This window comes from Falco biarmicus, chromosome 16 (genome assembly GCF_023638135.1).
Source record: "Falco biarmicus isolate bFalBia1 chromosome 16, bFalBia1.pri, whole genome shotgun sequence".
In the NCBI taxonomy this organism is placed as follows: Eukaryota; Metazoa; Chordata; class Aves; order Falconiformes; family Falconidae; genus Falco; species Falco biarmicus.
This window is the reverse complement of record NC_079303.1, coordinates 783427-806678: the sequence shown is the minus strand read 5'-3', so window position 1 is coordinate 806678 and position 23252 is coordinate 783427. Positions and strand designations below refer to the sequence as shown.

General features: G+C 57.5%; 1 protein-coding gene across 1 annotated transcript in view; it reads right to left on the bottom strand.

The window, feature by feature from the left end:
- The window catches only part of NAV1 (neuron navigator 1), a 76507-nt gene that overhangs the window by 37097 nt on the left and 16158 nt on the right, over positions 1 to 23252 (bottom strand). The window contains 2 exon segments of the mRNA XM_056361728.1: positions 21843 to 21946; positions 21948 to 22551. Coding sequence (XP_056217703.1) covers positions 21843 to 21946; positions 21948 to 22551 — 708 coding nt within the window.

Below are 23252 nucleotides of genomic sequence, written 5' to 3'. Positions count from 1 at the left end.
GGTGCTGCCGACGTGGCCAAGTACGTCAAGGAATGAGGAAATCATCAACTCCAAACGGCTCATGACAGCTCATTTCAAAGGAGCATGTGGCCAACAGCTCCCGCTGGGGCCAGGCAGAGCTGCGTCCATGGGACACGTGTGCCCCATGTGCCTTGGCACAGAAACCCACGTGTGTGTGTGCCGCTCCAGCACTTGTTTGCATCATGCATATGTTCATGTGCAGGCCACATGGTAGCAAAAGCCTGCAGAAAGGTGCATACGTGCATGTGCACGCCTGTGCCCACGACCTTGCACGTGTGCCCACATGTATGTATGCAGGCACAAGGACAGCAGCAGTTACCATCTACACCAGGACGAGCAGGCTAGGCTTGCATGGATGCACTGTCTGTGCCTGTGTTCATACGCTCAGCATGAGCATGGCACTCTCATCTATGTTTTCTCACCCCCCACAACCCAACTGGTCTCACTTCAGAAGATCAGACTCAGAAAGGAGTCCTGGCGACCCAGTAAAGGTTTTAATGGCAAGCGGGAAATTGCTGTAAAAGGCCTCATGGTGTTTCTGAGTCATTATGGTGAGCCCCTATTACACAGTAGCTGCAACGAATTTCCCCAGGCCATGAAACATTTTTAACTGGTTGCTCAATTCCTTCCAGCGCATTGAAAAATACACTAATAAACTCTGCAATAAAAACCATTCTCCCGGGGCCCTGAGACTCCTCCAGCCCAGCCGAGCTCCCCAGCTCCATAAACCTTCACGCAGATACACGCTTCTCCCACTGTGCTGCCTCAGCCTGCGCTCCCAGCTGTGTTTATGAATGAATCAGCCTAGGCATCGTTTTGCTGGTATTTTCCTTGCAAACCCTCCGCTTCAGCACCCAGAGCCTGCCACAGCCGGGCTGCCGGCCCAAGGGGAGACCCAAGACTCTGAGTCCAGTGCAAGCCTCGCCAAGCCCTGCAGGTTCCCAGCTTACACCCCGCAGCGTGCAATTTGGTTACGGGCGTCCTGGCACACTGACAGCAGAGTCTTTCCATATGGAGTAAAATGGCTTTATCTTGCATTACTTACATCCAGCTCTGATTCACGCTCCCAGACGGCTGGGCAGGGGGATGGTCGCAACCTGCAAACCTTCTCCCTGGGGTAAATCTCTTCTTCCCCTCCAACAGCTACCAAACAGGCTACATGAGCAGTGGAAATGGCTAACGGGGCTCTGCAGGGTGACTGTCAGGTCCACAGTGTTTCCTTCCATCATCAGCCTCATTTTCCAGCCCAGCCCCTTCCCTGCAATCCCTGTGCGCTCCCCCCAGGCACATACTGGGACCCCCCAAAACCACCCCTCTCTCTCAGAAGATGCCCCAGCCTGAGTTCCCTGGGAAGAGCACATCCCTACCACTCAGTGCCCCAGGAGGGCATCTTGCCCTTTCCTGAAAACCTGTTGCCCCACCCCATCAGAAGGCAGCGGGTTCGTTAGCACTCGCCATGGTTTAACTGCTCTCATTGCCGCGGCTTCTTGGCATGAGCCAAGGGCTGGCTGCCAACCCTGGGCCTCCTGCAGCAGTCAGGAGCGCATCCTGCTCCCCGAGGGGCAGGAACCAGGTTGGGAGCCCTGTGCCATCCAGCACCCAGGCAACACTGTACCTGGGTACCCAGATGGTTGATTGGCACCTCTGAAACACCCTGGACAGACCCACAGGGAGAAGCATAGCCACCATCCACTGGATGAAGGCAGCAGCCCCAGGGCTGGCGGAGCCGTAGGTGCTGCTCCCTGGCGACATGGAGGCACAGCCTCCTGCTACAGGGGACAGGGGATGTGCAGGGGATGCTGCAGATACGCTGCCCTCATCACCGCAGCCGGCACAGGATGGGGCAGCTCCACACCGTGCATGGGGGCCATCAGCTCCTCGCTGGCAGGCAAGAGCAGAAAATTAGCAGCGGTGACAGGCTGGGACTTCAGCCGAATCAGCACTTCTGGGGCGATCACTGCTGCTAAGCCTTGTGAATTGCTGCTCACAACGAGGGCAGGGCTGAGAGACCTGGAGCCTGAACCCCGTCTGGCTCCAATGAGCCAAGCTTTTAAAAGGGATTCAGACTTTCTCAGGCTAGAGCAGCCATAAATCTACTTAATTGGGTCTCTCCCATACACAAGTTTCCAAGTGAACCCGCTGGAGAGATCCAGACCGGGCCTCCAGCCCATTTGCGGGTTATTCTTTCAATGGATGCTGTGCTTGGCCCCAAACCACCCCACCTGCGCATCCAAATTACAGCTCCTTTTTCAGCAGTGAGAGCCTCTAGCTGCTCAATGTCCTGTGCATCCCACCTCTGTGCTGTCCTCCACTCCCCCACACTGAGCCAGGAGAGCCCAAACTCCCCTGTCTTGGGGCAGACCCCGCTCCTGCATGCAGCATTGCACACCTCCACGCCACAGCTGCCTCCAAAGCTGCTCCTGCAAAGCGTCGGAGGAGCTGGGAGCATCCCCACACCGCTGTCTGCATCCAAGCACTGCAGGTCTCCAAAATAACCCAGAGCAAATGCCTGTACAGCTTGGGAAGGAGGGGGATCGCAGACGGCAGGTGGATGGGCTGGATCCATGCACCAAGGGGTGCCCTGTGCCTCCAGACACCGGCACACGCAGCCACAGAAATGCAGAGTGACATGAACCCCCCAGTTAACAGCCCCATGGCCTCAGGCACATGGAGGTGGCATCACTAGTGGTCACTGCACCTGGGGGCTGTCCTAAGCTGGGGCCCATGCAGAGCGGGGTCAGGCTGGTCACACAGAACTCCGTGCCTCAGTTTCCCCCCAGAGCTTGCAGTGCCCCGCAGGGTTTTGCGTGCCATGCTGGCCAGCAACACGGCACAGCTGGCACAGCCTGGGGATTTCAGGCACTCCAAATGCTCCACACACAACACCTTTAACACAGCTACCAGCAGACATCCAAGGCAACACTACAGACTCTGCACAAAAAAACCCCAAACAAACAAAAAAAAACAAAACAAAAAAACCCCCAGAAAGCAGGGGGAAAGAAAAAAAAACCCCAAACCAAAAAAACAAAACCCCACAAAAACCCCATAGCGAGGCAGAAGGCGCAGACGGGCCCCAGCACGGAGGCCCCAGAGCAGCCCGCAGCAGCAGGTTCATGCTCCCCACGCGTCACCAGACACAGGTCGGACATTGTGGAAATTCAAAATTCCAGATGGCTCTTTTTGGGTGGTGGGGCTTTTTTTTTTTTCCTTGCCTCATTTCCAAGGCAACAAGACTCGCTGTCATCTGCTAGTTGCCATAGAGATTTCACCTGATTCTGCTTCAGCGGAAGAGAAAGCCGGCAAGCTTGCTGCTGCTGAGCCACTAGCCGCGACCGCCTTCAAACTTACTGGGAAAAGCAGAGATAAATGGGGCTTTATACCACGGAGGCAATGGGCTGATTCAGAGGATCAAAGGAAGGAACTGCGGCTTTCTATAGCACAAATCAGCCCTTCACTTAACTGCTTCGGTGCCCTCCAGATGTGCCCTACATCTGGGGACATTGCCAGCCCCCATTCTGGGCTTTGCCTAGTGGAGGAGGGGAACATGACACAGGGAGAATCCTGCACCGACTTCTGACTGCATCTCAAGAGCCAAGATGGGTTCCCTGCAGGGATCCTGTACCGTGACAGAGGGCACTGGGCCTATGGCCAGTCACAGCCACATCCTTCCTCCCATAACTACCCTCCCTCGCTGTGGACAACCCTTCTCCAAAGCCCCTGTAGCCCAGAAGGCGAGTGAGCCAAGAGGAAGATGGGGCAAACACAGAAGCAGCCAAGGAGGAGGAAGACCCTTGGGCAAAGGTGGAGATGCCCATGGGCTGTGCTCAGTACCGCTCGGCTGCCACAAACATGGGGGTTTAAGCATCACATCCCCCCGCCCCGGGGAGCCGCACACAGCTGGCCACAGACAGCACTTACACCACATCAGGCACTGGCACTGTCTCAACCATCCCGTTACTGCTGAGGATCCTCCATGTAGATAGTGTGGATGTGCCCATGCCCCGAGCCCAGCTGCAGCATGTGGTTTGCAGTCATTCCCTCCACGTCCTGCAGCAGCTTCACAACTGCCTGCCCCCCTCCCCAGCACAAGTGGGCTGCCTGGGACCGGGCACATCACCAGCAAACTACCCTGCACCATTGCACCTCCAGCCACTTGCACCCATCCCCTTCCTTCTCCAGCTGGTCTGAGAAAAAAATCCCAACTGAAAACCCAGTGCCGTGGGGATTCACAGGCCTTCCCACGAGCAGGGCAACTCCCCAGACTCTGGTATGGAGACACCACTCAAGAGTTCCCTGATCTGCAACAGCAGACCCTCAGACTCACAGTCAAATGCCCCAAATCAGCAGATCTGATGACTCAAGGAGCCAGCCCGCCCCGCCTGGGGCTCCCTTTACCTGAGGATATTGAACCCCTTGGCCACAGGAGAAGATCCTGAGCGCTGGCAGACTGCTCACGGGTGGCAGTCACCTCTAGGTACCACAGACAAAGGCAGAGGTCCCCAGGCTCATCCCTCCCCACTGGGTGCCCAGGCCTGGCTGAAAGAGCATTTATCAGACCCAGAAGCAGCCCATACCCTCCGCAGCCCACGTCCCCGTACCCGGGCTGGCGGGGAAGGGTCCGGCCGGGCAGCTCTTGGCTCAAGTTGGCTCTGTTTTGCAGGGAGAACAGAGTCATTAGCGAAGCCAAACTCCCCATTCCCAGCCAGAATACAGCCATGCTTGGGGAAGCTTTATATTCACAGAGACAAACAACTCACATTTGCTTTTTAACTGTTGGAATTGCACCCACTGGGACGGAGCAAACAGGGAGCCTTTTGTCCCCCTCGCCTTGTGACTGCAAGCTTTGTGCAGAGCAATGCGTTGCAAACACAATTCTCCCCGGCCTCAGCTGGGCTCTGGTAGACACTTGGTCTGTCTGTCCATCACCAGATCAGCCAAAGAGTCCTCATGCGTCTCCAGCAAGAATGCAAAATGTCCTCCCTTGCTCACTCGCCAGCCAAAGCCTGCAGGGCTGCTCTGCACTGACCTGCTCATCAGCCACCAAGAACCCAAAACGCAGCTGTCACCAGAGGGTCTTCACCTCGCCGAGGACCTGCAGTGGGAAACCAAAATTGCATGGGGCTATGGGTGGCAGAGCTGCTCACTTGGGTTACAGCTCACCAGGGAGTGAGGGAGGGTAGCTCCAAGCATGGAAAATCCCAGCATGGCATAGGCACAAAGATCAGGTCATTATGAACCTCCAGGGAAGGTGCCCAAGTCACCCCCGAGATGGAGGTCTCTGGAGACCTCCAGCCCATTGCTGAGCTCCTGAACATCGGAGCTGGCAAGGTACTCACCAAGCTGCCATGGGCACAAGTGCTGCTCAGAGCTGCCACCCTGGAGAGGGGCAAGGGACAGCCCACCTGAAGTGGAACATGTCCTTGAGGAACACATCCAGAACCCCCGTCCTGGTCCAGCAGCATCACCCAGGGATGAGCATCCTTCAGTCCAGAAGGATGAAACCCCTGCAGTGCTGCTCTCCTCCAAACCCTCGGCTTCAGGAAGGGACTCGGTGCTTGCAAGCTCACTCCAGGCTCTCTGCACAGCCTGGCAGATGCCAGCCCATGAGGGTGCCTTCCCTGGGATCTGGTCATCAGCCGTTGCATGAGGTGGTCCCCCAAGAGCACCTGGAGAGGAGGCAGCAGATCACCTCAGGCCCCCCAACCTCAGGGAGCAAACCCAGCTTAAATGAGCTCCAGGCTCGTTAGTGGATCTATTGTTGCCACCTCCCTCGGGAGGAGGGAGATAACAGAGGCTATATTTGCTTCCATCTGGGGAATCGTTTCCCTCCAATGTGTACTGCCACAATGCTAATTTTTAAGGCTGATGATTAATTGATGTCAGGCTCATTATGGGGCCAACGGATCCATCCTCCCCAGAAGCACCAAGAACGGGGTGGGGAGGGGGGGGGGAACACAAACGGACCACGAAGTGTTTTGACAGATGTCATTCGAGCCACATGTGAGTGATGTCCTAACAACAGAGGAAAATAGGAGCCATTACCATGGAAAGCCCTGGAAATGGGAAGGGAAGTGCCTGCACACGACCCCAGCGCCCTTCCCCGCGCACCCTCTAATCAGCCCTTCACGCTCTGCCCTGACGGTTACTAGGGTTTTGCTCCCAGAGATAAACGGCCATTGTGCAAGTGTGGGGGTAATCGAACCCCCCGCCTGCGGCGAGGGCAGCGGAGAGGGCTCAGCCTTTCTTCTCCCCACCTGCCCCAGCCTCGCAGGAGGGCCAGGTGCCAAATTCACTCTGGCACCAGGCGCAGCAGCCTGCAGAGAGCCAGAAACAAGCCCGCTGCACATATGATCACTGGGATGCCGCAAGCTTAGGGCTCCCCTCCACCTGCAGTTCCCCAGCACTGGGGTGGGCGTGCATTGCTGGGGTGCCCAGGGGTGCTGCTCTTACCAGGCACTGGGGCAAGATTCACCCCCTGAAGATCACGGCAGCATCTGCAATAGCAGTCCAGGTGGGGCTGAGGACTGACGTGACATCACAGACTTTGAGGTCCCTTCAGTCCACCCCACCAGCTGCCAAGGCGATGCTCACCCCAAAGCAAACCCACTGTGCTCTCCAAGTGGCACGCAGCAAGCAGCAGAAGGTTTGCTTGAAGAGGGCACTGCGGCTCTGACGGTGACACACAGATATCATCCTGCATTCGTCCCCAAGGTCCCCTGTGCAGCTAACAGGAACCAGTGGCTCCGAGGTCCCTGCCCAGAAGTGGGATGAGGCATCCCAGTAACTCAGCAGAGAGCCTGGGGTGACCCAAATTACTGCAGATGAACTCTCCTGCTTGCTACGCCAGCTCCCCCAGGGCCACTCCTGCTTGTGGTAAAGGAACACAAAGCATCGTGCCCCTGCCTCACCCAGCAGCATGCTCCCCACCGCACGAACGCTGCCATTACCTCTGCAGGACTTGTTACCTGCTCCTCCGAACCTGCCCCAGGAAGGTGCCTTCCCCTCACTGGAGCCAGGAGGGGTGTCAGCCCCACGTGCCTCTCCCCAGCCTGTGGCCCCCTCCATCCTGCTTCTCCTGCAGCCCCACACCCGGCACTGCAGCTGCAAGGACACCCAGGGTTTCATCCTGCTGCCTCACAGCACCGCCTCGCACCCCCGTGCCGGGTCTCCACTGGGGAGGTCGGCAGCACCAGCCTCCCCCCATCCATCCTCAGCACCGCCAAATCCTCCACCAGCTTCAGAGCCGGTACCGCTGATCTGCCAGCGCTATTATTACAAACTTGTTTTAATTGCTGCGCTGTGTCTCGAGCACCCTTCACAGGGAGAGGGATGCGCATGAATAAACTGTCTATTCTTAGCACTGATAGCTCCCCATGGGGAGCGCAGGGGCAAGGGTTCGGTGCACTTGGCGGCAGGACGCGCACCTCGTCCAGCTGCTTCCAGACCTGCTCTCCCTCTTGCAGAACTCTCGATGGGTCCCCAACACCAGGAAAAGGTTTTCTTGAGCAGCAGTTGCATTCTTCCCACTAAAGGAGATTTGCAGAGAAGGAAGACCCTGTCTCCTCCAGGAAATGTGGCTGTGCCGCAGGATGGAAGGGGATGCTTGGGACCAGAAAGCTCTGTGCCACTATGGTGGAAGCTGCCACTTGGTCCTTGCTCTCCTCCCTGGGACCCCAAAGCCCACAGCACTCCTGCCCAGGCACCCCAGTGGGGCTCAGGGACAGCACGCACGAAGAGTGCTCTTCACCTCAGATCCATCACCTGCGCTGCAGCGAGAGGAGAGACTCTGACACGCTTTAGGATTCGATGCAAAGAATGGCGAGTCCAAGTTTTACTGTGGGCTTGGCAGTGCTGGGGATGGGCAGGGCAGAAAAAGCTCAGAAAAAGGCATTGGCACTGACAGGAGGGATTTCAGTGGACAATTCTGCACCATGTGCCAGCTCCCATGGCCGCCCTCACCATGCACTCATCAACACCAAGAGCTGCGTGACAGGTGGTGACAGCAGCCACAAGCCCCCAGGGACATCAGCTCACTCCGACGTTAAACAGGAGAGCGGCTGCTCGCCTCTGGACCCCTGTGCAGTGACAAGCCCCCATCCCCTGCATGCTGCAGGAACCATTTAAGCACGCTGAGAACATGCTGAGTTACACACCCCGCTTGGACAGTTTGGGATCCCCTCCCACCAAGCTGGAGACAATGCCATTCCCCATGCCGCCGAAGTGCCAAGCACAGGGCTGTCCTGCAGGCAGCACCCTCGTGGGGATGTGACCCTCTGAGAATGGCACGGTGGGATCTCCGGCAGCACTGTCGCTGGGTATTATCCCCTCTAAGATATCCCACCTCTGTACAACGGCTGCCTGTGCTGGAGAAGCCCTCTCCACCGTGGGAAGCAGCACTGCAATGTGCTTTGAGCTCTTCCCCCCACATTTGCTCTGGGGGCCTGTCCAAGCACTGACGATGCACAGCCCAGAGCCACAACCACTGCAGGAAAAGCCGAGCCAATACTACAGCTTGGGGGAAAGCATCAGCCAAAAGTCACTCAAACAAGGAAGTGATTTGTCTTCTTCTGGCTACGCTTCCCCCTGACAAAGGAGGGCAGAGCAGGGAAGTCAGCTGTGATCACGTGCAGCGCACCGACTGAGCGACCACCGAATCGGCAACTGGGAGTGCTCACACCAGGAGCCTGACAGATAAAACAGAACAGGGGAAAAAGGATGAAAAAAGAAACGCCATGTGACCCCTCGCTCGATCCAAGCCAGGCATCACATCCAACAGTTCTGAATATGAAATACACACAATGAGCTCTAGCGAGTAATTAATCCCTTCAGGAACACTGTAAGTGATTGCAGACAGTTTACCAAGAAAAAAAAGAATTGGAAAGTCATTGAAAAAATGATCATAAAATGTTTCTTTTTCTGCTCCAGTATGAAATACAATGAGATCTGTTAGGAAATCTCTCTGCTCTACAAAATTTAAAGGCGACTGATTTAAGCTGTTTTTCTAACAACACCCAATCTACCTGACAAGCCGACGGCTGTGAGAAACCAGCCCAACCCAGCTGAGAGCAGCAGCAGGAGCAGCCCGTCTCCAACGCAGGCACTCAGCTCTAGTCTCTGCATTGGTGGGACACGGCAGGGGATGAAGCACGGCACAGAAAGGCGTCCATGGTATCTCACAGCTACATCACGGAGTCAAACTCTCCAGATTACTTTTGCAGGTCAGAAGCACCTGGCAGCAGTGCCAGGCACAAACCCAACACATGCTGTGCAAGCCAGCCGACTCACCTGCCCCCACCTCCCTCCTCCATCCCCATGCTCCCTCTTGCCTCCTTCACCTTCTTCAGTGTTAAGCAGACAGTCCTCCAGCTGGCCAAAGAGCCGGAGGGCTCTGATTTGGGCCAAATCCTGACCCACTGCATCCAAAGCCCTGCCTCTGCTCACTGCCCTGCACGAATGGGCAAGGAACCACACCTGTCCACAGGCAAAGCCACCACCTACAAGTGACCAATCCTGCCATCCCCCACAGACAGATGGGCAAGAACCCAGAGGTATCTGTGGGGCAGCCTGTCCCACACCCAGGCCTCAGCCCCCCACTTCCAGGGAGCACTGACCCCTGCCAAGGCGAGGGAGGAATTAAAGGGCACAGCGGTTGCCTTTACTTCCACATTTCCCTGCTATTTTTCAACCAACAGCTTCTACTTGTAAAACTGGGGTTTATTAAAAAGAACATTAGGAAAGGTATTTTCTGTTGTCAATAAAGCGACTTAAAATTAGTTGGAATTTTAAAATTAAAAACACACCCTAAACTTTCACTTCCACTTGAAATCACTTTGCTTTTGAAAACAGGTCTTCTTCCCCCCCATGTCCTCTCCTGGGTTTCCCCCCCTCTTCTCCTGTTCTGTCCTTACCATGTTTTTGTTTAAAAATTCATCAGGTCAGGGAAAAAATCTGAGGCAGGAAAAGAGGGAAGGAGGGAAAAAAAAAAAAAAAAGGCGGAAGAAACTGTGGCTTTTGCAAACCCATCTCGGCACAGGGGATAAGCAGAGCTCCAGACTTGCCTCCTTCCTCTTGGAAAGCTAGAGGCACTCAGAAAGACAAGGGAATATCATGTATTATCCAACCTCCTGCACACCCCCGGCAGCGGATACAGCCTCACTGACCCTCCGCAGAGCCCTGCAATCCTCTGTGGACTAACGGCAGCCAGCCTCAATCGGGGAAAAAGGAATGAATGAGCCAGGAAAACCATGCTGCATGTTGGGGTGGGACAGCCTGCTCCGGCACTGACCATAAAACCCAGCTGTGGCTCCCAGCTGAGCTCGAGGAGTACCAAACAGCTCGTTAACAAGGCTCTCCCTCCAACAAGCCCAATGCCAGAGCATGTCCAGCCATGGCACGGCTCTGAGCTGGACACCAGTTGATGTTACACATGTCCCACATACAACACTGATTTGGGGAAGGATTGAGACATACCCAGATACTGTTACGCAGCGGCAAGGTCACCCCCTACACCAGTGCACCGTGCCCTGCGGCTGCAGACACCAAACACAGGGTGCTACCAAAGGGGCAGGGACATGCTGTGTCCCTGCCATTTCAGGGGTCACTCCCACCCCAGGGTAATCCCATGCCGCAGCTCCAGAGCTTCCCCACTACAGTGTGCATTTTAAGGACAGCTGCTGCACGCTCCACACAGGATACACGTAACATCTCCTTACGAGCAAGAACACTCCGCAAGGGGATGAAAAGCTATATAGAAATGGAAGATCATTACCATGATCTCCTTGGAAACATCCCATCGGAGCAAGTTTTTCTTCCTCCTTCTCTCTCCCCATGTGCATGAATTCTGGCACCCTGTGTGTCGCTTGGCGTTGCCTCAGCACTGTGGGTCCAAAACGCAGGCGTCTGATTTCTAAAGCCATTGTCTAGGATGTGCTATTGAGCTGCAAAACATGGATGGTTTGGGATGGAAAACAGGCATCTCTTGCAATACAAAAAGAAGCTGGCAACCCAGATTTGATTTGTCTTTGAAGCTATAGAAAATCTCAACCAAATAATATTTGCTTTATTCCCACAAAGGGAATGAGAATCTTAGCAACAAAAAAAAAATCAGCACCTCTGCCCCCTGAACGCAACAATGAGTGAACAGAGAACAGAGCAAAGGGAACATGGCTTCGCCCCGCTGGTCACTGCTGCAGCATGGCTGGTTTTGGAAAGCAGCACAGTAGTGTTGTACGCATTAACATGCTCCACTCGGGAATGCGAGGCTGGAAAAGCTGCTTTGCAAATTTACTTTTGATTTGGAGCTCTGGGTTTCTCTCCTCCTTGCGTGCCATTACATTTTGCAAGTGCTCATGCAGCCTGTTCAAGGCAGGGAGGTTTCCAGGAACCTCAGCAGTTTCACCAGGTTTAGCACAATGACTATTTGCTGAGGAAATCACCCCGGAAAAATTTATTACTTGCTCTTCACTTTCAAAAGTAAGCAGGGGTGGGAAGCACACAGCAGTACAAACAGCAACTGAGCTGAGATTTAATCCTGCCCCCAGGTTACTGTACTTTCCCCAGGACTAATAAGCTATGTGAGTGGAGGTGACCTCCCACCACAAGCAACACTGCCACGCAAGTTCTGCTTTCAGAGGGTTTTCAGACAGCTTTAAAATCCCACCCTCCAGGCCCCGCGCTGCACAGCCCCAAAAAGCATCTTGCAGGCTCCAGGAAGAGATTCCCTCACTCATCCCCCATGCTGCTTTATGAGCAGGGCTGTTCCCCTCCCCTTGCAGGAACTGGCCACATGTTCTCCATCTGGAAGCAGATGCCCATGAGCCAATAAGCTCAACTTGGAAAACTAACTGAAAATAGCACAAAATTTCTGAGCGCTCTGCAGACCGCGGCCGGATGATGGATATTAGTGCTCTAGCAGCACCGGGACGCCGTTTGGCACAGCGCAGCAAAAGCACAGCTAAAAGGGTTCAGGAAAATGAAAATGAGATGGCTGAAGGTGCTGCTGCCTGAGCAATCTACCCTCTTCCAGATGTTCTTGCCTGTATGGAAGGAGGGTCTTGATTTGCTGGTAAATCAGTCCCCAAACTGCTGCTGAGCTCAGCTTGAAGTGCTGAAAGACACCAGCTCTGTCCCTCCCGCATCCCTGAAACCACGGGGGGACATTCTGGTCTCGGAGGTAAACCTGAACCTGCGGCCGTAGCTCTGTCAGGCTGTAAGGGCTCCCTTGCAGCTGTGCTGGCTGGGGATGTGGCGCGACAGGCCGTGCCCCTTGTGCTCCAACACAAGGCAGGGTCCTGGGGAGAAAGGCTGAGGCCACGCAGGGCAGGAGCCCTCACTGCCCAGTCACAACAGGAGGTCTGGGGTTAGTCCTGGCTGCTGCTGCTCCCCATGGGGTCACGATGCAGCAAGCTTTTGGGTGCACTTAACCACAGTGGGAGCCAGGAGGCCCAGACAGTGATATATCCAGCCTCAAATCAACCCAGGGTGAGCCATCAAAATGGAATTTGCCAAAAGACAACCACTGATGATCTGGATGATCTGTGAGCCCCCAGCTACATGCAGCCTGAGGCACAAAAGACTTAGGTCTGCGGCTGGGAGTCAGGCAAATGCTGGTGCTTCCCCTTGGCCAGTGATCACACAACACATTCTCCAGACTGAGCAGGATTTTAACCCCACGCCAGTCTACATGCATGTTATTTGGGAGAGAAACTACCACTACCAGGAACCAACAGGTCCCTCTGCTCCCAGGACCCCTCGTTGCTGCCCATCCCAAGGGGCAATGCATGGTCTGTCCAGGGTGACTCCGATCGCCTGGAAGGGTTTTTTTACTTTTCTTAAATGAACGCGGGGTCCATGGGAGACACAGGAGTGCAGGGTAACCATCTTCCAGCATGCCCAGCGGTTGGAGAGGCACCAAAGAAAAGCCCATGGTCTGTCCCCACTGATTCTCCACTGGCAGAGCCAGACGGTCTCAGGTCCTAGACACAATCTGTAAAACGCCTCTCCTCTTGCTTTGAACATGGAGGGGGACCCAGTTGTGTCCCCTCCCTCAAAGCAGCACTTCCACCTTGGAGCCTGCCGGAACACCCCTGCCTTGCCCAGCTCCACTGCCACCAGGCTTGGTCACGATGCTTCGTCATGGCAAAGCTGCCTCCAGCCGCTGAAACACCAAGGCTGGGAGAAGCCTCGGGATGTGGGACCAGGTGCCTGTGAGGCTGACGTGTCCCCCATGGCACCACACTGAGAACCAGCCGGGGAGGGACACGCTCGTCCCATCAAATGACCTGCAGCATGTTTTCTGCTAGCCCCGGCTCACCTCGGGGAGCTCCCGCACCACAGCAATCGATGCGAATTAGCTGCTATCTATTCTTCCACTTGTTTGCATCAGCATGGAAATATAATACCAAGTCAGAGATAAAGAAAACTGGAAACACCCCAACAGCATCTAACGCTTCCAGCCCGAAGGGTTCATTAAGAGATGAGTTTCAACATCGCAGGTCCCAGCCTGAACAGCAGGTTCCTTTGCCTTGCTCCTCAAGCACATCCCTCCCTGCCAGCATCCACATCTCCCCATACACTGGGCTGTGAAAGGGAAGGGCTGCTCTCCATGGGGTGAGTTTTACAGAGCCCGAACTGTGCCCACACATGCAGGGGTCACCACCATGCTCCCCGCAAAAGGCTGATGGTGTCCTGCTGAGGACACAACCGTGCAGCCGTGCCTCGACAAACCAGCAGATCCCCCCCAGCCTAGAAAAAACATCAGGGTAAACTCCTTTTTGTGTCAATCCAGGCTGGCACGGGACCAAGACATACCCTACACTGACATGTGAGAAGCCTGAGACGACGATGCTGCGCATGGGCAACAGACGTGTGATTTTGAGAAGTGTCTCATCAGCGAGTTATTCTCAGTCCACAGCTACGCTGAAAGCTCACACAGCTATAAATAGCTGACAACAGAGCGTACCTGAGTCGCAGCTTTGAACGTGCTTCACGGCTGCTCACTGAATCGGGAGTCAGGCTGCTCAGCGCAGTGGCTGGGGCAGTGCCGGTGCTGGGGACACTTCAGTCCCACTGAAAAAACATAGAGGTCTAAACTTCTCAAAAGCTCAGCTTTAGCCAGTCTGAGCTCCCAGCAGAGCCAGTAAGGACTGGGTTTGGCCAAGACTGTATGCTTCCTAAGGGCGCTACTGAAGAAGCTTGTCTGGTTGCAGCTTGTCTCATTGCCAGCTTTGTCACGCTTGGTGAAACAACCTTACACAAGATATGCAGAGGTGGGACGAGCAGCAACCCCACATCCCAATCACGCAGGCTGGCACGAGACATAGAAGCAGTTCAGCCCTTCCCTGGTACTAAAGGCACAGCGCTGCCCCTCTGCCATACTGCAGTTCCAACGTTCTCCTCCAGCTCACACACCACAGGCTTCAGCACCCACAGCATGGCTCTTCCCATTTTCCTGGGTCACACAAGAACAACTACAACCTCCAGCAGCTTCAAGGAGCTGTAGAGGACCTCAGCCACGAGCCATCCTTCCAGCTCACTGAGCAGGAGAGGTTCCCAACCCACAGCCGAACCCAGCTGACTGGCTGGTGAGCCAACAGAGCTGGCACGGAGCCCAGCCCTCCCACCGCGTCACCTGCGGCTGCGAGTCAGGCTTGCAACCTGCCGAGGGAACTGCAGCTTCATGAGCATGGCACAAAACCCTCAGTTTCAGTTCCTGACTAAAAGTCACCTCCTGTGTCCCCTTTAGTAGGTCACTCCTAGCCAGCTCACCATCCTCTCCTTACCTGCACTGCCACTGCACAAGATTCAGCCTGGGGGAAACACAAGGACAGAGCAGCCCTGCCTTTACATCTTCAGAAACTAATTCCTGGATTTGCCACAAAATCCTTCTGTAATTTCAGGGGGATGCTTCACACCTTGCAGGTACATTAGCCAGGGGAGGGCTGCAAGGCACTTGCCTCTTGATGACCAAGAGCGCTCTAGCACAGGGATAACACGGCTGACATGAAACCAAAGAGGGATGTGGAGTGAGTAAGAATCACCGATGCCTACACCAGGTAGCTGGGGAAAACCGTGTGCTCCCTACAGCACTGGCACACTCACATGCTCACGAAGGTGGAGGCACACGTCCCTGCTGCAGGGTGCGCCTGCGTGTCGCTGGGCAGTGCAGGGGCACACACCTGCCCACGGTCTGCCCATGCAGAGCCTCCAAGGAGCTCACACGCTGTGCTGGCCCCCACGCTGCGGCCACAAGGCTCTCAAGCCGCCTCCCTGCTGCAAGGCTGCTCCCAGGAGCGAGGAAAAGGTCCTGCCCAGCCACACTGTGCTTGAGCTAAGCTCTCCTACGCAGATTCCAGCAGCTCCTTCAGCAGGAGATGAATCTCAGCCCTTCTCCTGAATTAATAAAAAATACATTACTGCCTCAATTGGAGAAGACAAATAACAGCATAAGGAATGAAAGAAATGCTTGAGCAAAACAAAATGTGGAAGAAAAGGATTAGAGGAAAGACAAGCAGATCAGCGGGTGCGCTGGGCACTGCTATTTAGTGTCACACCCGCCTTGACACAGGCACATCTCCATTTGCACAAGCTTCTAATCTCAGCCCTGCAATGCAGCATCCCCTGCCTTCCCAGCTCCCCTCCGCGCTCAGCTCCCCGGCTCTGAGCTGCAATGCAGCAGCGTGGGAAAGCCCTGCTCCCCCTTCGCCCCACCACGAGGCAGCACCCAGCCTCCCTGGCTGGGCTCCTCACCTCACACAGGCTCTGCCTTCCCCAGCTCACTGCCTCACAGCCGGAGAACCGGCAACCCCTCCCCTGGCTCCCCCGGGAGAGCTGCTCCGGGCGCCCAGAGGACGTGACTTTGCAGGGCAGGGGACATGGCAGAACTGTATCTGATCTCCCACAGCCCTGCAGGACACCCTCAAGGTGTGAAGTCTAGAGAGGACTAAGCTGCCCCGAAGGATGAAGCCATCCCCGCTCCACCCAGCCAGTGGATCCAGACTCAGCAGCTTCACTGCTGGGCTCTAACTGCAGCTGCCACCGGCCCCAGGAACACTGCACACACGCACGGCCCCAGGACGCTGCTGCCACCGCACACGCAGGGCACCAAGTGCCACAAAGGATGCTCTGGACTAGACAAGTGACCAATTTGGAGGATGTGTCAGCAGACCACCTGACACCACAGAGCCAGGTGAGCGGTATGGGCTGACCCTGAGGCCACAACCCTACAGAAAACCACGTGGTCACCCCCAGCAGGACCACGGCTCAGCCAGGCAAGCTGGGAGACACACGCTGGCCACGGCAGGTGGGTCACTCACAGGTTGTGTCACTCACAGGTTGCTCACCTCAGAGGGTGCACGCTCTGGCTCCACACTGAACGGGAACAAATCCTCCCCCAGGCAGCAGGCACAAGCATCAGCCAAGTGCTGTGGTCAAATGCTCGAGCAAGAGTGTGCAAGGAGGACGAGTGAAATTGTTGTCTGGCACCACAAGAAGCTGCATAGGAAGGCAATGAGCTGGTAACCCAAATGGACATACCAGGACAATGGCAGAGGGGGCACTTGCCACAGCATAAGAAGCTAAATATGCAAAGCTGGGGACAGGGGGCATCAGAAAGGGACTCTCTAGAAGGACCCTGAACTGCCACAGTTCCCCAAGTGCCACCCAAGCTGGAAGCACATTGCTCACAAGGCACCTGGACAGAGCAGGACCCACAAGTGTGTGTCTGCAGAAGCAAACCATCCCAGGAGCCCTCAGCAGTTGCTCTCAGGGGACAGCAAGGCCTTGAGGACACATCACCCAGGCGCCACTGTGGTCACATCCCACCAGCAGATCCCAAATAGCATTTCCAGAATCACACACAATTTTGTATGCATTTACATATTTCTCAATGAACAAATGTTAGATTTGGGGGCAAAATCCAGGCAGTCACTGGGAAAGCCCCATTTGAACAGCAGTCTTCAGGTTCTTTGGGGGAGAAATTTGTTTCAGCAGTGCATCCCCAAATATTTTTGTCTTCAAGTGTCTGCTCTGCTACTTTTACATGGGAAATTTTGAAAGACAAATCTGGATTATTGGGTGTTTTTTTAGCACTTTCTCTGTGCTGCCATTATCACTGGGAACATGGCACAACCCAAACAGCTTCAGCAGAAAGCTCTGGGGCCCTCAGGCCACGTTTCCAGACCTTCTATCCAGTCACTGCAGCCATCTCAGCCAGAGAAAAAAAGAGGAGACATCTACCACTCACTGTCATTTCCTGGGAGCTGGCTGGAAGGAGCAACACCACTGCATGTGTCTCCTCTTTCTCCTCACCTCTAGCCCAAATACAGGAGTCCAGCTCCGCAGCCAAAAAGAAGTAAATCCCCTCTGCAATGACCTTGTCACATGAGTACTGTCACACAAGGGCCTTAAAAGAGGCATAACGTTAGCGTGACAGTGATATCAGGACAGCCGCACTGCTTTATGAGGCAATAACCCGCTCCCATCACTGTGAAGAGCTATTTGGTCTCTGACCTCCTTATGGTCTCCTGCCAGGGAGCCTGGCTACTGCTGCACAGTGCTGCAACGGGCCTATTAGCGCTTAATTAAGCAGCCAGGAACGCCATGGGGCAGAGGTGCTCCTTTTAATCCCATAGCACATGCCTGGCCAGCAAGGACGGTCATCAGGAGGGGATCTTCTTGGGAAGGGATACCTTGGTGAGACCATCCCCACCAGAGCTGGGAATGTGCTCACATGGGGCGTCAGACAGCAGCCAAGCATCTCCTGCGCTATGGTTTCTTTTTTAAACAGACCAGTCAGATGCAACGTGAAGCTCCTGCCCTTCAAGGAGCCCATCTGTCTGTACCAGCCCCTTGGCTCTCCTCCCCACCGACGGGCTGCTGGCACCCGCTGCCCAGCCAGCCTGAGCATAGCCGGGGTCTGTCCTGCCTGCCTGTCAGCTCCATGGAGGTGCTGGGTCTCCAGGGACACATGCTGCCCAGCGAGGACATCCCTGCTGAGCCATGTGGGGAAGGGTGGCATTGCCCACCCAGTGCCAGCCAAGGGCTGCAGGACTGAGACAGCTTATACCTGCAGCTGCAGAGTTTGGCAGGGCTGCAGAGACTCCTGCAGTGAGCATTTCAGGGAACACCATCTCCCCAGGATCACACATGTGTCCGCCTGGGCTCTGGCCTGTGCAACACCCACCACTTACTCACTTATGTGAATTAGCAGCCACTTAAGAGGCACCTTACACAGCAAGAGATGGCCAACGAAACGGCTGCAGAAAGTAGCTGCAGGTTCTCGGAGGTGCTCTGGGGACCTCTAGGTAAGTGCAGCAATCATGCTGGGCACCACATGCCAGTGCTAACGAACTCGCATGCAGCCTGTATGCGCCTCTGCACCTGCACGTAGAGATGAGCACGGCGAGCTTTGTACAGCCAGCTCTTCCACCACGCTGGCCACATGCCCTCCATACCCTTCATCCCATGGCCAGGCCCTGGTGTAATTAGCAACCCCAGCTGCCAGCCAGCTTTGATGAGAAGCCTCAGTCTTTGGTTGATGCGAAATGTATAATTTGGATGATGGAAATAGCCTCTACAAAGCACATGTGGTTGCTGTGTCCCAGTGACCTCTCCCATCTTGCGCAGGCTGCTCTGCTTTAAACGTGGTTATGTTTCCAGCAGCTCTACAAAGGCTTCGGTGCCATCAAACAGATGACACAGCGGCAGCAACCGAATGAGAGGTAAAATTTGGCCGCTACTAAATTTTTGGCCAGCAGAGGCTTGGGAGTGCTTCTGGCAGGAGAAGCATGAGGTGGAGATGAGAACTCAGGTGTGCAGGCCAAAGACGCACAAGGTCTCTGCAAGCCATGGCGTCTGACGGAGCAGGGAGCTCAGGTTAGGCAGAAGCAGCACAGGCTTCTCAACACAGGTCAACAGCTCAAGAACAAGATGTGCAGAGGCTGAAAGTCCCTGCAGCTCCCGCCTTTTCCTTCCCAGCACAAACTAAGCTTGCGAGTCTTCTTGTGCCACTCTGGATAAGGTGTCCTCCAGCAGACATAGCCAACAGCTCTGACTGATGTTTCACTTGCCAAAGGAATCCATGAAAACAGCAGAGAAACCTTCCCTCCCTCCCAAGCACCTCCTGCAGCAACCAGGAGAAAGACCTTCTCCTGAGCAAGCGGGATCCTGTCCGTTCTGGGTCTATCCCAACCACAGGAACAACCTATGCCTTGAGAAGCCAGGCTGTGGAAGGCACTGTCACCCCTGGAGAAGGTTTCATCTGCCTGGATCGCACCAGACCGCAAGCAAAAGCATCAGGACCAGAAGCTCAGCATGTGTCCAGGCTCACACACCCCCAGCCACAGTTCTGCCACTGGCACATAAGAAGTGATGGAGTGGCCACCACCACTGTCACACTGCTCCCTCCTCTGCACATCCCCAAGCTCCTCTTGGCATGCCCACGACACAGGCTGTCAAGGATGTGCCAGGTCATGGTTGACTTGGTTAAGTAGGTTGACTCAAGAGCACAACTCCCATGAACGTGAGTGAGCTCTATGGAAGGAAAGCGACATTTCAGCAGGGTTAAGCTTCTGCCCTGTCCATCCCAGGCACTGTCTCCACTGACACTGGACAACCAGTCCTCTAGTCCCCGCCACAAGAAACTCAATAGTCCATACATCTTGGAAACTTTATCTATTTCAGCAAACACACAGAGCAGGGGGTTAAGAGGACAGATTCAGTAGAGTTTGGTCCTCACGGGCCAGCTGACCAAGCTTTCAGATGGTATGTTGCAGTCCAAAGGGATGTTCCACACCTCCCAAGGTCAAGGTCAGCCCTGTGTCCCTGAAGCAGGTCTTGATGCAGGCAGGGGGGGGCTAGGCAACCATCCCAGAAACCAAAGCAGGTGTTGGGGGCACTTCTGCAACCCATGGTCTTCCTCAGCATGCGTACAAGTCCCTGTCCTGCAGGCAGGATCTCTGGTACTCCAGCAACTGCTACAAACCAGGAGTCACTCCTACATGTGCCAGTCCTGCACCCTCAAGAAAGGTGCAAGAATTTCTCTTGGGGGTGCTGAGGAAACTCCCATCTAAGAGCAGAGCATCACAGGGGGACACTGAGATATCCCAGGCATGCCAGCACTAGGAGGTGGAGATCTGTTAGTCCCATAAGGGACAAATCCTCCCACAATCCTGTCCTGCTCCCATGGCATCTGGTGTTACCGCGGCATTAGAGCTGAGGATGGATGTTCACATGCCCAGCTGCAGGACCACCAGAGCAGCCTGAGCCCCCACAGCCCCTGCTGCGAGGCTGACCTCACATGTCCAGCCTGCTCATCCCCACGGTCTGCCTGCCCACAGCTTGAGCTTGCCCTGTGGCTTTCCATGAGCTGCTTGTGCAGCCCCAGCAGGCCCCACGATGCTCCAGCAGCTGGGGGAGACCCCTGTCAGGGAGAGGATCAGGCAGGGTGCACACCACCGCTGCTGTTCCCTTGGCTGTGCACAGCCAGGGGACTGAGGGCCACAGTCTGGGAGGCTCCACGCCTGTGTGCCAGTGCCCACCAGTGCACATGGTGCCAGAGCGCTGCACTGGAGCAGGGGCTGCGACACCCCTAAGGCTCCTGCAGCAGCAGGGTATCGGACTCGTAAAGCTGCGTTTGCCAAGTGCCTGACTCCAGCACATAGTCCAGCTCGCTCCACCTCTCCAAACCTCCCCCACAGCCGGAGCAAATCTCCCCCCTTTCTCCCCACGGCAGAGCTCTGCGCATAAAGCAGCTGAGAAGGCATCTAAAGCCAGCTCTCCAAGCACCAGAGAAGTTCCTGGCCACCTAAAAGGGGGTCCCAGGCAGGGAACTTGAAAGGACTTGACACACCAGGGCTCCCAGCCCTGCCTGTAGCACTGCTCACCCCGCCACCAACGACCAGGGCTTTAAACTCAGCGAGCCTGGACACCGGGAGCACCGGGATGGCTGTGCAGAGCTCGTTTGCCACCTTCTCACACCAGTTTGCCAGACCAAACCAGCTCTTTGGAGCCACACGCCCCCCATGGCCCTGGCCCAGCCAAGCCCACGGGCGCTGCCAGTCGGGACACGGGGCAGAGTGGGCTTCGGCAGGAAGCAGGGGGCTCCCGCAGCTTCGAGATCAGCACGTGGCCACGAGGGGAACACACGGGCTGGGCATGCCTGTGGCAAGACCCGGCGCCGCAGGCCACCAGCGGGGCAGTGGGTCCCAAGATCAGAGACAGCCATCGCCAGGGGCCGGCACTCCTTGCTCAGATGGAAACCCACCATGCACACAACGCGCTCCTGACCACGCAGGCTCCGGGACCAAACCCACCAGGCCAGCAAAACGCAGGCAGCCACGGTCTGGAAGTGACTCACGCAAACCCCACGGCAGCACCCTCAGTGCCCTCCTCAGCCAGGGCCCCGGGCCCCGGAGCAGCTCTGGGTGCCAAGCCTCCGGCCCAGAGCCCAGGCGCAGCAGCAGCCGCGGTCAGCCCGGGGGACGAGCCTCCCCGGTGGCGGCGGGCGGCCGCAGCACCCGGCCGGGCAGCCTCCCTCGGGCAGCCTCCCTCGTCCTCGGCAGGGTGCAGCGACAAGGGGGCCGAACACCGCGGGGAGGACGAGCCCAGCCACCAGCTGCCATTGCTCCTGGCGAGGAGGCCGCGGCCGAGGCGGGAGGAGGCCGTCGGGTGGGCAGATGGCGCCTTCCCCCCGGCGAGGCCGGGCCGGCCGCGGGCCCGCCGTCCCGTCGCCGCAGCCCCAGGGACACGCCGCGGCCTCCAGCGGCTCCTCCGCGGGTGCGGACCCCGCCATCACCCACCCCGGGCCGGCGGGCCGCACTCACCCAGCATCTGGCTGAAAAGCAGCTGCTCCAGGTCGCCCAGCACCGTCACCACCAGCTCGGGGTCCACCTTCAGGTAGGGCTTCTCCTCGGCGCCCGCCGCCACCCGCCGGCCCCTTCCCGCCCAGCAGCTCGTCGTCGCACTTGCCGCCCCCGCCCGCCTCGGGGGCCTTGCTGAGGGGCTTCACCTCGGCGTAGGGCCCGCGGGGGATGCGGCTGGGCTTGCCGGCGGGCGGCGGCTTGCCGGGGCCGGCGGGGCGCGGCGGCAGCAGCGAGTGCTCGGAGCGGGACAGGCTCCGCGACATGGCGGGCGCCTCCCGGCCGCGGGGGCCGCCGCCGCCCCGGCCCCCGCCGCCCGCCGCCGCCCCCGGTGCCGCCGCCTTGGCCATGTCGTCGCTCCAGCGGGGCTCGTAGAGCTGCCGCTTCTTCTCGGCATCGGTGAGGAAGGCCAGGTTGGTGAGCGACTTCTGCTTGCGCAGGTTGGAGCCGGCCGGCAGCCGCCCCTCCGCGCTGCTCGCCTTGAAGACGCGCAGCTCCGCGCCCCGCGGGCCCGCCGCCGCCGCCGTCGCCTTCGCCCGCTTCGGCATCACCGCGCCGCCGTCGGGGCCCCGCCGGTAGCCTCGCTCCTCCTCGCCCAGCTCCACGTCGGGAAGGCTCTTGAGGTTGCTCCCCAGCATCCCCGCGCTGCAACCATTTAACCCGCCGGGAGCTGCTGTTGCGGCACCGAGGACACACCGGGCGAGACAGAGAGAGAAGCGCCCTCAGCGCCCGCCCCACCGGCGCGGGGCGGGGCGGGCGGGCGGGGGGGGGGGGTTGAGCGGCACGGCCCCACCTCACTGCTCCGCCGCCAGCGGGACACTGCGAAGCAGCGGAATGTCAGGGGCAAACAAAAAGGGCCCGCCCTCCTCCGCGCCCGGCTGGCGCGGGCAGGGGGCGGGGCGCGGCGCGCGCGCCCGCGGCGGGGAGGGGGAGAGGAGAGGGGAGGGGAGGGGAGGGGGCGCGCGCCGCGGGGCGGGGCGAGGCGGGGGCGCTCGCCGCGCGCGAGGACCTGCAGCGCCGAGCACGGGGAGCGGGACCCCGCGGGACGCCCGGGCTGCGGGACCCCGGGGCGATGCGGAACCCCCGGGCTGCGGGACCCCGCGGGACCCCGGGAGCGAGGGGTGAAGCCGGTGCTGCGTGCACCCCACGGTGCCGGGGCGCTGCCCCCCACGTCACGCCGGCCCGCGGCCCCTTGCAGGCAGGGCCGGGCCGGGGGCTGGCTGGGAGGGGGCTGCAGCCGGCAGGGGGCCAGGGCCCAGCACCCTGCAGCCCGTCCCGCCCGCCGCGGCCCCCACCCGCAGCCCCGACACCGCACACCCGGCCCCAGGGGCGTCAAAACTTCCTCACCCGGGGTGGCCCCGGGAGCCCCCCGAG